Here is a 13,141-nt window from a genome sequence, read left to right as displayed (position 1 = left end):
ACTCATGGCACGCCCACTTCTGGCAAACATGTTCCATCCATTGTGGAGCCTGGCACATTACTCAGTTCCAGGCTTCGCTTGACCATGTTGCTAAACGCATATGACAAAGGAACCAGTGTAAACGATGTAGATATCAAGTCGAAAAGTAGGATATCTACCACCGTTTTGCGAAACCCCTTTAAATTCCTTGACTCTGAGATTGTAGATGACAATCAAGTATCTATAACATAGCCGTTCCAAAGACGCTGCCTGATCACCGTTAAGAACAACCACCATGGAGCTCGAACCCCATTTGACCCAATTGTTTATCAACAACCAGGTAAGAATCCTATCATTATGTCCTGTCGAGTGCAAGCTGACGACTCAAGTATGTCGATAGTAGTAGCCAGAAATAGTTAGTACCCTCAACCCCTTCCAGGTACCGCGCCATGTTGCTGACAGGCCACAAGCGTGTCTGTATACAATCCAGCCACCGGAGATTTGGTCAGCGATCGAATTCCAGTTGCAGGCGACAAGGATGTTGACGAGGCCGTCGCCTACGCCAACGAGGCATTCAAGCCAGACTCGCCTTGGCGACGAATGACACACACCCAGAGGACGGAAATTCTCCTCAAGTTTGCCGATTTGCTCGAAGTCAACCAAGAGCGTCTTGCGTATCTTACACGACTTACCCTGGGAGCCCCTTTTCTGCCTTTTGGAAAGTCTGAGATTGGCACTGCTATTGGTTGCTTCCGTTGTGAGTCTTGTTCAAATCTTGGAGACATGGTGCCTAGAAACTGACAAGACAAGATTACGCAGGATGGGTCGATAAACATGCTGGCCAGAGTTTTCCCGCTGATGACGGTTTCTACAAGATAGTCCGCAATGAGCCACTTGGTGTTGTGGCAGGGTAAGACTTGGTCACCGACCGTTCTTGTCTTGACCGTCAACTAATGTCTCGGCAGCATTATCCCGTGGAACGGACCACTGGCCTCTGTCGGACTCAAGGCCGCCCCGGCACTCGCCACCGGAAATGCCTTCATCTTGAAACCCAGCGAGAAGACGCCTTTGATGGCTGCAGAGCTTGGGAAGCTGGTACTCGAGGCTGGCTTCCCTCCTGGCGTCTTCCAGGTCCTGACTGGAGATGGCTCGACAGGGGCTGCTCTCGCATCCCATATGCGCGTTGCCAAGGTCAGCTTCACGGGCAGTATCCAGACAGGAAAGACGGTGCAAGTTTTGGCAGCCAAAAGCAACTTGAAGAGAGTCACGTTGGAGCTCGGAGGTAAAAGCCCTGCCGTGGTATTCAACGATGCGAATCTCGAAAATGCAGTCAACTGGTGAGAAGACCTACTCCTAACTAAGCTGTCGTTGCTAAGGACTCAAGGGCCGTCAATGCACTCGTAAGCAACTCGGGTCAGATCTGTTTCGCAGCAACAAGAGTGTACGTGCAGTCGGGGATCTACGACAGATTTATTGAAGCCTACCTTGAAGGTCTCAAGGCGAAACGACAAGTCATTGGTAACCCGGAAGCGGCCGAGACGCAGATTGGGCCGGTTGTGGACAAGGCCCAGCACGATCGTATCATGGGCATCATATCATCTGCCATAGAGAAAAAGGACGGACAAGTGTTGATCGGAGGGCAAAAGTTAGGTGACAAGGTGAGTGCATTGATATGGGCCTGACCAACCAGGGCCTAACCGATACAGGGTTACTTTATTGAGCCGACTGTCTTCGCCGACACCAAGGATACATCCTTCATCTACAAAGATGAGATCTTTGGACCGGTAGCCGTCATCAACAGGTTTGAAACAGAAGAAGAAATTGTTGAACGTGCCAACGACAGCAAGTATGGACTCATGGCTGGCGTATTCACCCAAGACATCACCCGGGCGCTTCGGCTCAGCTCGCTCATCGACTCTGGAGTTGTTGGGATAAACTGCATCAGCACCATTTCGTTCTCGTGCCCTTTTGGTGGAACAAAGGAAAGCGGCCTTGGTCGGGAGAATGGAGAGCATGCGTTGAGAGCGTACACTGAGCCCAAGACCATTCTGATTAACATGGCGTGTTGAGGGGAGATAGTCAAGAACTTGCGATGCAGAGTATCAGCAGATGACAGATCCTGATGCAGTCACTTCCCATGAAAAGAGTGGTGCGGTGTGAGTGGCGTTAAGGATGCGAAGTCCACACGAGTCGCAGAGTGCCAGGCTAGGAGCCACTTAGCCTAGTCAGCCACTAGCGTCGTCTACGCATCTGGTACATGACTAATGACCACATCCCCCCCAACGTGCTTCCTCCTTTCACCTCTCTCTCCTCGGTCAAACATCCATGCTGGTGATCCACAGCGCAATCTTGACCTCATCTGATCCTTGGTTATCCCATCCTGCTCGTCGAACTACCCCGCATTACCCCGTGGGGATCCCGCACTCGTCACCTCGGTAGCCGGTTTGGCTGGCAGTTCAACGCCTGGCTCCGTACCCCCATCTCCGACCTTGATTGATACAGAGCTCGCATCGTCTACTTGGCTCGCCGTCCATTCATCCATCTGTACTCACCCGCGAGCCTGCTACACAATCATGACAGGGGCCCAGTCTCAAGCTACGGCCAGAGCAGCCTCCAGCCGGAAGCGCTCCAGGGCCGTGTCGAATCTCACAGAGGAGCAGATCCAGCACAAACGCAACGTCGATCGTAGGGCACAGCGCGCATTTCGTCAACGGAATAAGGAATGCATCACCAACCTTGAGCTCCAGTTCTCTCAACTTCAGGGGACGTGCGCCGACCTGCGCGAAAGCTGCAGCCAGAAAGACGCCCAAATTGACTCCATGCGTGACGAGAACCAATCCTTGATAACCTGCCTGGAAGCCATCTCGGAGCTTGTGACAAAAGCCCTGAGGCAGGCCGGCAAGACTCATGACCAAGACGCGCATGGCCCAGATGTATCGCGGGGTGAGCTTAGCAGACCTATGAGAGTCATTTTGTAGCCAGCTGACTTATTTGGTAGACGAGAGCCAGGTCGGGGGCCAACAGACCACTACGGGGACCCCTTCTCGTCAGGAAGAACCCGATGTTGACTCCTTGTCTGCAGGTCATCAAGGATCCCCGCAGATTCAACATGATACAGATGCTGCAAGATCCAACTCGGAGGAGCCTTTTGACGACCAGCTGGTGCAGAGCCACAGCTCACCGATACCCACGAATCATGTAGCCCCAGTACATGACCAAACCTATAACATTACGGATGCTATGGGTAATGAACATGCCATTTGTCATGTTTCCCCGGCAGCAAACGCAGGCTTCCTGTCACCCCCTGGAAGCCACCAGGCCCCCGACTCCCACATCCCCTACAGCGCCTCATCACAATCAGGAACGGAAGCATCCCACGTCGTCCAGCATGACACAACGGAAGACTACTCAGGCTTTGGCGGCTCGATAGCCAATGTCAGCCATTACGCCCCGTCCAACGCCGTATTCGGAATTCTCCCTGCCCACGTGCCATCCACATGCCCATTGGACCTCATACTTCTTGAATTTCTCAAGTCGAGAAGGGAAATGCTGTCGAATGGCCTGAATTTGGACTCGATCGTTGGCCCTCCAAGGCCCTCGACACGTGCTCTCGTCAACCCTGAGCAGGTTGATTCGGTGCACCCTTTGAGTGGCATAATGTCCAGAGTGTTGTCGACGTTTCCTTCTGTACAATTGGCCGAAAAGTTGGCCTTCTTCTATTTGATGTGCCACACCATGAGGGTATGTGTTATTCTCCATCTCGTCGATGAGTACGCATAGCTGACAATCCAGTGGCAAATTCACCCTACCAAACAACACTACACTGACATGCCTTCGTGGCTGAGACCGACAGTGACACAAATCGCCGTGCCTCACGCTGCTTGGATTGACAACATACCGTGGTAAGCTTAACCACCTCGCATGCTAGATCAGAAGCTGACTCATCAGGCCTGGTGTTCGCGACATCCTCATTGAGAACCAAGCCGAATATCCTTTCCAGTTGTTCTCAGATTACTATTCCCAAAATGTCAGTGTGAATTGGAAGTTTGATGGGTTAGACGCTGTGTCAGATCTGAATGGGGAGGGCACATTGCACTCCATCTTTGAAAGGCACATACGGGATCTGAGGAACTGGACAGTTAGCAAAGTATTCCAGGATCGATTCCCTTCGATGACTGGGGCAATTACTGATATTACCCAGTAGATAGAGTAAAAGCTGGGTGATGACTGACTTGTCTGCCATTGACAATAAAAAGTTGTGGAATAATATTAATGACCAACGCATCATAATTTATTCCGTACCTGCTCAACCACCATTTTTACCTGGTGATGTACGAGGCTAAAGCTTGTATCCCCCCTCATCCAGCCGCTCAGCCTGAACGTGACTGCCTTTCCCTCGGAAACAACCACGTATCTATAGACTAGTCCCCCCTAAATCGACCTCTCGACCTGGACACACGATCCCCCGCCCTCCTCGCTGTCACCCTTGATCTCATGAGCGTTGAATGCATCTCCAGAGAAAACATAGTCAAGCTCTTCAAGTGTTTTTCCACTCGTCTAGAATTCGTCAGGCAGGCCCTCATGAGAGGAATTTGAGTTGGCAAGCTTACCTCTGGGAGGAAGAAATAAGTGAAAGGAATGTTGAGAAGAATCATGACGCAGAACAAAATATAGAACTTCCAACCTGCGGTGTCGATGGCATATGGCGTGATAAGAGCAATGACCTTTGAGAGATGAGCATTGGCACTAGAGACCACGGAACGATAAGATACTCACAAATGTCCAGAGCCATTCAGAAAATGCGGCGACGGATGAGCCCACATGTCGCAGCTCGAGGGGAGTAATCTCTGGAGCATAGAGCCAAGGGATGCTGTTCCAGGACATGCCGAAAGAGATCTCGTAGATGAATAGAAACGCCAGAGACATGGCCGAGGTTGAAGGTGTGTTGACGGCAATGCCCGCAGTAAATATGGCCATGGCAGTTAAGAGCGACACAGATCCCAACATGAGCATTGGTCGACGGCCAACTCTATCCAGCAGATACATGGGAGGGAACGTGCTCAGCCAGAAAGCAATCTGGATGCAGCCAGCGACAAGACTGCTCGTATCCTTGGCCAAGCCAACGTTGGTCTCGAGAACGATTGTAACGTAGAAAGCGATGACGTTGATTCCAGTGAATTGCTGCCACAGCTGGATCATGAAGCAGAGAACAAGTCGACGGGTATTCTTGACCGGGGTCTTGTCGTGGATGAGGTTCTTGAGAGAGAACTTTTCGGTTTGATGTTCGAGGTTAAGGGCCGTCTCGATCTCTTGCTGGACTGACCGGATGATTGGGTCATCTTCCTGACAGTCATACAATCGAGAGAGGACTTCAATCGCTTCGGTCCGATATTCGTGGGAGTAGAGCCATCTTCAATCAAGGTATCAGTTAGAGATGTTTACAAAAGGGGATCCTCATGCCTCACCTTGGGGTCTCTGGAAGAAAAGGGAGTGTAGCGACCGTCACCAGGGCAAAGACGTTCTGAAAAGCAATCGGGAATCGCCAGACGATCTACTCTGTATCAGCTAATGGCTCACTAGGCAGCTCAAATACACTACCTCTCCTGTGAGATGCTTGATGGTCCCATAATCAAGCCAGTAGGCCACGACTGTGCCAAACTGAAAGAGAGTCAGCTTCGATTGTATCAAGATGGAGGACGTCGCTTACAATCACGATTGAGAGCTGCACTGCAACAGCACGACCCCTGTGCTTTGCATGTGAACACTCCGAGACATAGACTGGCACAATGCTCGTATTCATGCCTAGTGATGTAATGTTTAGCAAAGATCAAGAACGAACAATGGAAGACTCACCGTTACCGACTCCAGAGATGAGTCTGCCCACAATGAGTTGCGCCGCGCCAAAAGCAGCAGATTGGATGGCACCTCCAATGATCATGATGATGCAGCCCCAAATGATGATCTTGCGTCGACCCCATTTGTTTCCAATCAAGGAGGCTACAATGCATCCCATCAAGCAGCCGATGTTGTACAACGCGACAATCAAGCCCAGGAAACTGGGACTCGGATTGCCGATGGCATCGAGGAAACTGGGCTGGGTAACAAGACCACCCAACACGCCCTACGACTCCTTGTTGGCCGCTTGAACATGACAGAGGGATCAAGAGACACTTACCTGATCGTAACCAAAAAGCAAGTAGGCGCTTCCAGCACTGAACGTGATTGCAGCTTGGAGATACCTTCCACGCAGTTTGGTAAACATGTTGATGCGCCGTCAGTGACGGGGACGCGAGGTGAGAGGAATGTTGAGCGTGTTTGGCAGTTGATGTGACAGAGTCAAACGGATCAGTCAGCGTATGATATTATTGGCTGGGAACAAACTGCATCTGTGAACGTCGGCTCGATGGCTTTATAATGCAGATATCATAGTTGAATCGACCGCTTCCCCACGTTTGGTCTCGAACCCCAGAATCTCCAGATCCCCAGGTTGTAGCATGTACCCCAGGTCCACCGTTCAGCGCCACCTCACTCAGATCGTGTCGGATTTGGGTTGCCGGGCCCCATTAGCTTGTGCCAGAGCGACTGACTCATGCCAACTTGGTGCGCTATGCAAGGATGGAGGATAACCCGTGGGGTAACTAACGCCGCTCTTGACTGACTCATGAAGGCCTTCAACCTTTACGTCCAGGAGTCGGAAACTAATTCCGTGGAAGTCAATAACCAATCACGACAGACTCGCAGGGGTGTATTGATCTCCAACATAGTGCTAGCCAGGTTGCCGATGCTCTCCAGGCGACCTGATCAGTCAGGCGGCTGATCAAAGAACCGCTGCCTATGAACTGAGTCATTATCCAGGTACTCTTCTGCATTGGTTCCAATACTTTTTAATGTTGAATGTTCACCGTAAGATCATGCTAGGTCTATGCTTGTTTTTCAGCTAGTCATCAAACGAAGACTCTGATCCCTGAAGCCGTCTATCCAGACTCTCACGATTCCACAATACAACGTGTTTGCAGTATCGAACCACGTTCGAGCCGATCACCATGGGTTCCAAGGAGACAAACACCATGCTTGCCGCGCAATACAACAAGGCAAGACCCATGACCCCTCCCCCAGACCTCGAACAACGACTGACAACATTTACAGCTGAGCAACAAGGTTGAAGTTAACCGTATCGATATCCCCGGTTTCAAGGACAATGAGATTCTTATCAAAACAAGGAGTGCTTCTCTATGTCATTCAGACCTGGTACACCACCTTGACCTGCAGACTGCCCCAGTGGACTGACACTCCACACTAGATGCTCTTCTGGGGCCATACGGCCGAGGAGCCCCCCACCGATAAAACCACGATCGGACACGAGAATACAGGTTATGTGGTTGGTGTTGGAAAAGACGTCAAGGGTTTCAAGGTTGGCGATCTTGTTGGCTGCCTCGGTTGCAGTTACGCCTGTTGTACGTGGACAAGGTCTCGAAAGTAAGAATATGCTGACACCATCAGATGATTGCGAGGGATGCCAAGTCCACAATCTGTTCTGCGACGAAGGAACAGGCAAAATGCACGGTTTTTCGTGCCCTGGTCACTTTGCCGAGTATTCCGTTTCTGACTATCGGAATGCCATGGTTCTGCCCAAGGGTATGAACCCAGACACATCTGCGCCGCTCTTTTGCGCTGGCGTCACTGGTCAGCATCCATTCCTCATTCACGCCGCCGAGATCAAAGGGCTTACTAACGTCTTGCCAGCCTATCATGCTATCCGGGGATGTGACCTTCGTGAGGGACAGTGGATCGCCATTGTAGGCTGCGGTGGCCTTGGGCATCTAGGTGCGTTCTCAAAAATGCTATCAGAAACTTTGACACGCTAACACAATGGAAGCTGTACAATATGCCAAGGCACTAAAGCTCAAGGTTGTCGGCATCGACATTTCTAAATCTCAGCTTGACGATGCGAAAAACCTAGGCGCCGACCTTGTCATCAACACACTTGAGGAGCGAGACTACGAAACCAAGATCAAGAAGATTACGGGTGGTGGCTGTCATGCTGCTGCCGTATTCAGCGCTTCCAATGCTGCATACGAAAGTGCCCCAAAGACATTGCGGTAAGCCAAAGCTGATAGATTTCATCTCTTTCTAGACTAACCGGTCTCGTAGAATCAACGGTCTTTTGATGGTTGCTGGGATCCCACAAAAGCCATTGTCCATCAGCGCTCTCGATATTCTCCTGGGCAAATACCGGATTGCCGGCCGTAGCAGTGGTATTCCCAAGAACATGCCGGAAGCTATCAACTTCAGTCATGAACATGACATTCAAGCACACATGACGACGTTTAAAGACATCAACGACATCCACAGAGTCATTGATTTGATGAATTCTGGCAAGACTGCGGGTAGATTTGGAATAGTATTAGATTAAATGGTAGCCGAAACATGCTAGTCTCTTTGTATCAGGTGAGCCAGAGCAAGTGACCTTCGTCTAACTATTGCATCTGAAACCACTGATCGATGCCCTCCCTAACTTGCTCAAGTTCTGCCGCCTCTCCATCCATCAGCCCCTCCACAAACGTAGTCCCTACGACAGTGTACGAGCCCAGATCTGTCCTCCGTAGAAGCACAGGGACATCAGAACCTTTCAGCACGCAAAGCCTATCGCCAACTGCAGTTCCACGCGGTGCAAAGCCTAAATAACCGCCACTCGTGCTAATCAGCCTCCAGTTCGTAATCAGTCTGATCAGCTGCAATTCCATTCTCTGCCAGGATTCACCGACCACTCCCTTGGGCCACTCCATCATGATGTCCCTCAGATTTCTGTCAAATCCCAGCTGTCGAAAATTTGCACCGTGAGCAAAGCACTTGCGGAATTGGGCCTCAAACTCGACTGGGTCTGTAGAAAACCGCAGATCGCGCAGCACTTTGTCCTGTTGCTGAGGTTCTAACTTATCTAAGGACCTGGTTATGTGATAGAAAAGAGAGAGGTCGCGGATAATCGTTGATCTGCTTACGTTTCTCGACTGATCCCTGTGCAACAGCCTGAAGAAAGCATTTAGGGCCCCTGATGTAGTTTTATATCGCTTGCCTTGCGAAAGGGCGGTTGTGGCACTTTTCAGCAAATCCACCCTACCTGTACTTAATCCATATACGGGATCCTGAGCAACGAAGTGAACCTTGTCAACCTCAATACCCCAGACAAATAGGCTCTTTGTCCTTGCGACGACAAACGGGAGCTTGCTTGAGTCGTCTCCAAAAACTCCTATATCCGCATGCCCAGTTTCCATCCTTGTTGAGATGGGAAGCTTCCCGTCGGCCGGGAAGTTGGGCGCCCAACTGGGAAAGTCGGCCTCGAACCCGTAGATGCCAACTCCGGCGTGAGATAGGAACGAAAGAGAAGTAATAAATCTCTCGATTCTCGTATCACGACAAGTCTCGACCCAGGCGGCCGTGTACTCGATGTAGACGTCCGACACCGTCTTGTTGTAGTCTGGGACAATTGGGGGTTCAGTAATGGCGAGAAGCCCGTAGATGTAATCCCTTGCGACCACTTGCAAAACTTGACATGACCCAGCTATAGTCCCGGGTTTGAGGTACTTTCGACCTACTTCTGAAGATCCCTCTTGCGAAGCATGGCTGTTCTATGTTACTGACGCCCGCCAACTCAGTCGCCAATGCCAACCACACGCTTGGAGACAAGTGGTTTGGTCTTGGCAAGGATAATTTGCGAATATTCTTTCGCAACAGGTCAAAGCCCTTTTGAAAGGTATAGAACATTGGCCAAGTAACCAATGCCAAACCGTTGCTAATGAAGACCAGTTCACGGGCCAGTATAACCTCTTGAAAGATCCACAGGCGAGTCCAGTAAGGATCTCTCACAAAGGTAGCCACAGCGGACCAAGCAAGGTTTCGAAAACCCGATCCCGATTGCCTAGGGCCATCGTCGGAACACAAAGAGGGATGATCTTGCAGCCAATCCAGCCGAGAAAGCTTTTCTTCATTGAGGCCTCCCCTCGTATCATCATGCATCTCTTTGGCAAGGAGGTTGATTGTAGAGTAAGCGAGCGAATGATCCCCGGGGCCTAGCCAGGCGAGGACAACAGCTGCGCTTTTGTAGACGCGGCTCATGAGCTGGACTTGCTGGGTCCGTTCATCGAAGTCTTGTTGGTTGATACACACTGCATCAACCCATAGGCTTTGAACCCGATTGGGGAACTGCTCTGATTTACAGTTGCCACGGATGTGTTTCAAGGCTGCGGCGAGGTTCTTGGTCACTTGGAATGGTTGATTGTCCAGAGATATGGCCTCTGTGATATTGGGATCGCCCCACACATATGACAGGGCGACAAAGGTGGGATTGTCGTCTAGGCAGACCGTGTCGAGCCAGAGGCTGTCGTCATCCTTGGGTGGGATTCGGACGACCCGGATCTCAGATGTGACCCGGTCGAGTGGCTTGTAGATGAAAGAGGATGATGGATCCATCCTGGGGATGGAAGTGGGAATGAACGGGCGGCAATGCACAGATAAGATGAACATTTCCAGCCAGTGTGAGGGATAAGATTGGAATGAGGTCTGGAGGGAATGAGGGGCATTGATCAGTAAGTTGGTATTTGCACAGCCTACCTCGTTTAGGTGCCTGCTCGGCTGCCTGTCTTGGTTGGCTCAGCTGTGGTGGGAGGCCTGTGGATTGGTCAGCCTCAAGGGCTGAATCAGACTTGAGACTTTGACGTGATTTCTTTACTGATTGTTGGCTTAGGTATTATGAGTCCTGGCATGGGTTGAAATGTTAGACGATGGCAAGTAAATTTAATAAACCATGGTTTTATTCTTAAGAATTAACATGCGGCGTAGAACTAGGAGTGCCAAATGAGTTAAGAGTCAAGGTAAGCAAGTCTATCCTTGCTCCCCACACGGACCCCAGCGGATTGAGCTCCCATCACTCCAGTGATCCACGGGATGCTACACAGAGATAAACTATACTTGTAATAACTTTTGCTTAGTTATTACCCGTAACAGCACCCCAGATCCAGGCTGCCCAGCTGCCCAGCACATATACCAACAACACCAGGAAACAAGCCTTGCTGATCACTCTACCCTTCTCACCAGCGGATCCATGGAATTGCGCCTTCCTCTCGTTTATCGTATCTCCGAACCGGATTCTTTGCTTTCGTGTGAATTGCAAGATTTGCAGGTCGGTGGCCCACCAGCATCCAACCAGCATGGCTAACGACACAATGGTAGAGGCGGTGGCGAGAAACACGTAGACAATTGTGACACGGTCATACGAATTATCATCAGCATCTTGAATGACGCCAGTAATAATACGAATGATGATGTTGGTCCTGGTGTAGGAGTTAGTTGCGTTGCATTTAGTTAGGAATTCATAGACATGACATACGCATTATTCATTGTCACCTTGGCAGCGTAGGCAGTGCCAAAGACATCTTGATGCCACATACTGGTCCGGATTCCCTCAATGATGGTCACCGGACCAAACGTCTTGAAAATGGCGTAGAATGCGTAGGAAGCTGCGGCACTGGTGGTTGTGGTGCCCCAGTTGATAAGTCCCATTGACAATAGCATTCCAGTGCCACAGATAAGCATCTGCGTCACACGATGGCCATATATGTCGATGGCAGCACCGATAAAAGGACTAAGAAAAAAGCCTATAAACCAGATCAGTATCATCGGTTTGGTAGAATAACAAGGGTGTGTGCGTGGCCTACCGGCATACTGAGACAACGATGCGTACCAACCTGCAGCGACGGCATCAACTCCGAAGCGGTGCTCGGCAAGCTCGGTCGCGTTCTGAGAGTAAACATTAGAACAGCTTGTCTGCACCATAGAGAAAAGCATGATAGTCCAAAACACCCAAGGTAATTCGAGGATTTTACGAAACTCGAACTTTCGGTTGTTCTCAACAAGAAGCTCGCCCGTGGCAGGATCAGGTGGTGCCCGAAAGCGCGTGCGGGCAAGCTTGGTAAAGAAGAAAAAGACAAGCGTGCACACGTTTGTGAAGACGGAGACGCAGGCTCCAATCCAAAAGACCCAGGCAAAGTTCCCGAGGTTCTAAAGAGAGGTTAGCGGTGGCGATGATAAAAGGATGAGGGACAAGATCTGGATACCTTGGCTATGACATTGGCCGTAGAGCTTCCAAGAAAGCCGCCAATTCTAGCTATCCCAATTTGAAGACCAATCGTGGTCCCAAATCCTCCACCAGGGGCAAACCATGCTGAAAACACTCTGTAATAAGCAATTTGTGTGGCGATATCGCCTAATGCTGCGACGATTTTCCCGAAGATCATCAGTGGATAGGACTTGCAAGTCGCTGCGCCTGCGATAACGAATGCTCCCGCAGTCATGATCAAGTTTCCGTAGAGCATAGCCCCTGCTCAATCCGTTATATATAAGTGCTCTTTAACTAGGTAAGAGGGGGTTGAATAATAGAGCATACCTGCGCCGCCAATCCGGTCTGTCACAATGCCAGAGATCATGGTTAAGAGAGTGACCATGACCTCCTCACTAGCCTCTAGCAACGCAAATTGCGTATTGTTGATGCCTAGCTCTTTCTTCACTGTACTCTTTAACGATGAGGTCAGCCTGGCAGACCAGGAAGCCCCGAAGCTAATGAGACAGATGAGCATGACGGAGCCGACTCTCCATTTCATTGGAACGAATGGCCGGGTATCACCATCTCCAGAATTTGAGTCTGATGATATGTTTGGATCGACTGGGACTCTGTCAGGTGTTGCAGAACTGACTTCCTCTGAAGCCGAAATGGCGTCTTCCTTGGTATAATCAATGACAGCCATGGTGAAAACGTCGACGCTCTGAAACGATGGAGTCTGAGGAAGTAAAGGTCGGGCACAGTACATAAGAGTCAAGAGGGACGGTATTTATATCTAATATTAAAAAAAGTGTAACGGGTAGCTTTTCCACACAGATCAGATAACGGCGACTTACCGGTATCGGGGGCGTCTTTCGTGATCTAGAACATCTTGTTGCTCCACATGTTTAACGAAGCAAAAATTTAATAGCGATTAAGTGGATTTAAGAAGATAGCAAGGTCTTGGCCTGCATAAATCGCTCACTTATACATGAACATGATCACGCGAAAGATAATCACCAGCCTCTCTAATGACTGCCTCTAACGCGGCAAAAGACGTTGGCCTGCCCG

The 13,141-nt window shown here is 50.3% G+C and overlaps 4 protein-coding genes across 4 annotated transcripts; 2 read left to right on the top strand and 2 right to left on the bottom strand.

Moving 5' to 3' along the window:
* Window positions 1-274: 274 nt before the first annotated feature.
* LRP88_05698 (aldehyde dehydrogenase domain-containing protein) lies at window positions 275-2,048 on the top strand (the record flags this gene model as incomplete). The annotated part of the gene is made up of 6 exons (XM_083242248.1): window positions 275-319; window positions 442-736; window positions 790-889; window positions 945-1,316; window positions 1,364-1,637; window positions 1,686-2,048. 6 exons carry the CDS (start codon window positions 275-277, stop codon window positions 2,046-2,048), a joined length of 1,449 nt encoding a protein of 482 aa, XP_083101184.1.
* A 2,362-nt stretch (window positions 2,049-4,410) lies between these two features.
* LRP88_05697 (general substrate transporter) lies at window positions 4,411-6,241 on the bottom strand (the record flags this gene model as incomplete). Its single annotated transcript, XM_083242247.1, has 8 exons — window positions 4,411-4,536; window positions 4,590-4,703; window positions 4,756-5,389; window positions 5,445-5,530; window positions 5,578-5,637; window positions 5,687-5,781; window positions 5,833-6,100; window positions 6,155-6,241. 8 exons carry the CDS (start codon window positions 6,239-6,241, stop codon window positions 4,411-4,413), a joined length of 1,470 nt encoding a protein of 489 aa, XP_083101183.1.
* A 632-nt stretch (window positions 6,242-6,873) lies between these two features.
* LRP88_05696 (uncharacterized protein) lies at window positions 6,874-8,456 on the top strand (the record flags this gene model as incomplete). Its single annotated transcript, XM_083242246.1, has 7 exons — window positions 6,874-6,882; window positions 7,126-7,227; window positions 7,280-7,430; window positions 7,480-7,803; window positions 7,856-8,078; window positions 8,131-8,270; window positions 8,428-8,456. 7 exons carry the CDS (start codon window positions 6,874-6,876, stop codon window positions 8,454-8,456), a joined length of 978 nt encoding a protein of 325 aa, XP_083101182.1.
* A 2,504-nt stretch (window positions 8,457-10,960) lies between these two features.
* LRP88_05695 (major facilitator superfamily domain-containing protein) lies at window positions 10,961-12,776 on the bottom strand (the record flags this gene model as incomplete). The annotated part of the gene is made up of 4 exons (XM_083242245.1): window positions 10,961-11,306; window positions 11,363-11,630; window positions 11,691-12,033; window positions 12,726-12,776. 4 exons carry the CDS (start codon window positions 12,774-12,776, stop codon window positions 10,961-10,963), a joined length of 1,008 nt encoding a protein of 335 aa, XP_083101181.1.
* Between the last annotated feature and the right edge of the window lie 365 nt (window positions 12,777-13,141).

This window comes from Fusarium phalaenopsidis, assembly GCF_050370095.1.
Source record: "Fusarium phalaenopsidis strain FUZ10S chromosome Unknown contig_32296, whole genome shotgun sequence".
Lineage (NCBI taxonomy): Eukaryota > Fungi > Ascomycota > Sordariomycetes > Hypocreales > Nectriaceae > Fusarium > Fusarium phalaenopsidis.
The sequence above is the reverse complement of the archived record's forward strand: the minus strand, read 5'-3'. Positions and strand labels throughout refer to the sequence as shown.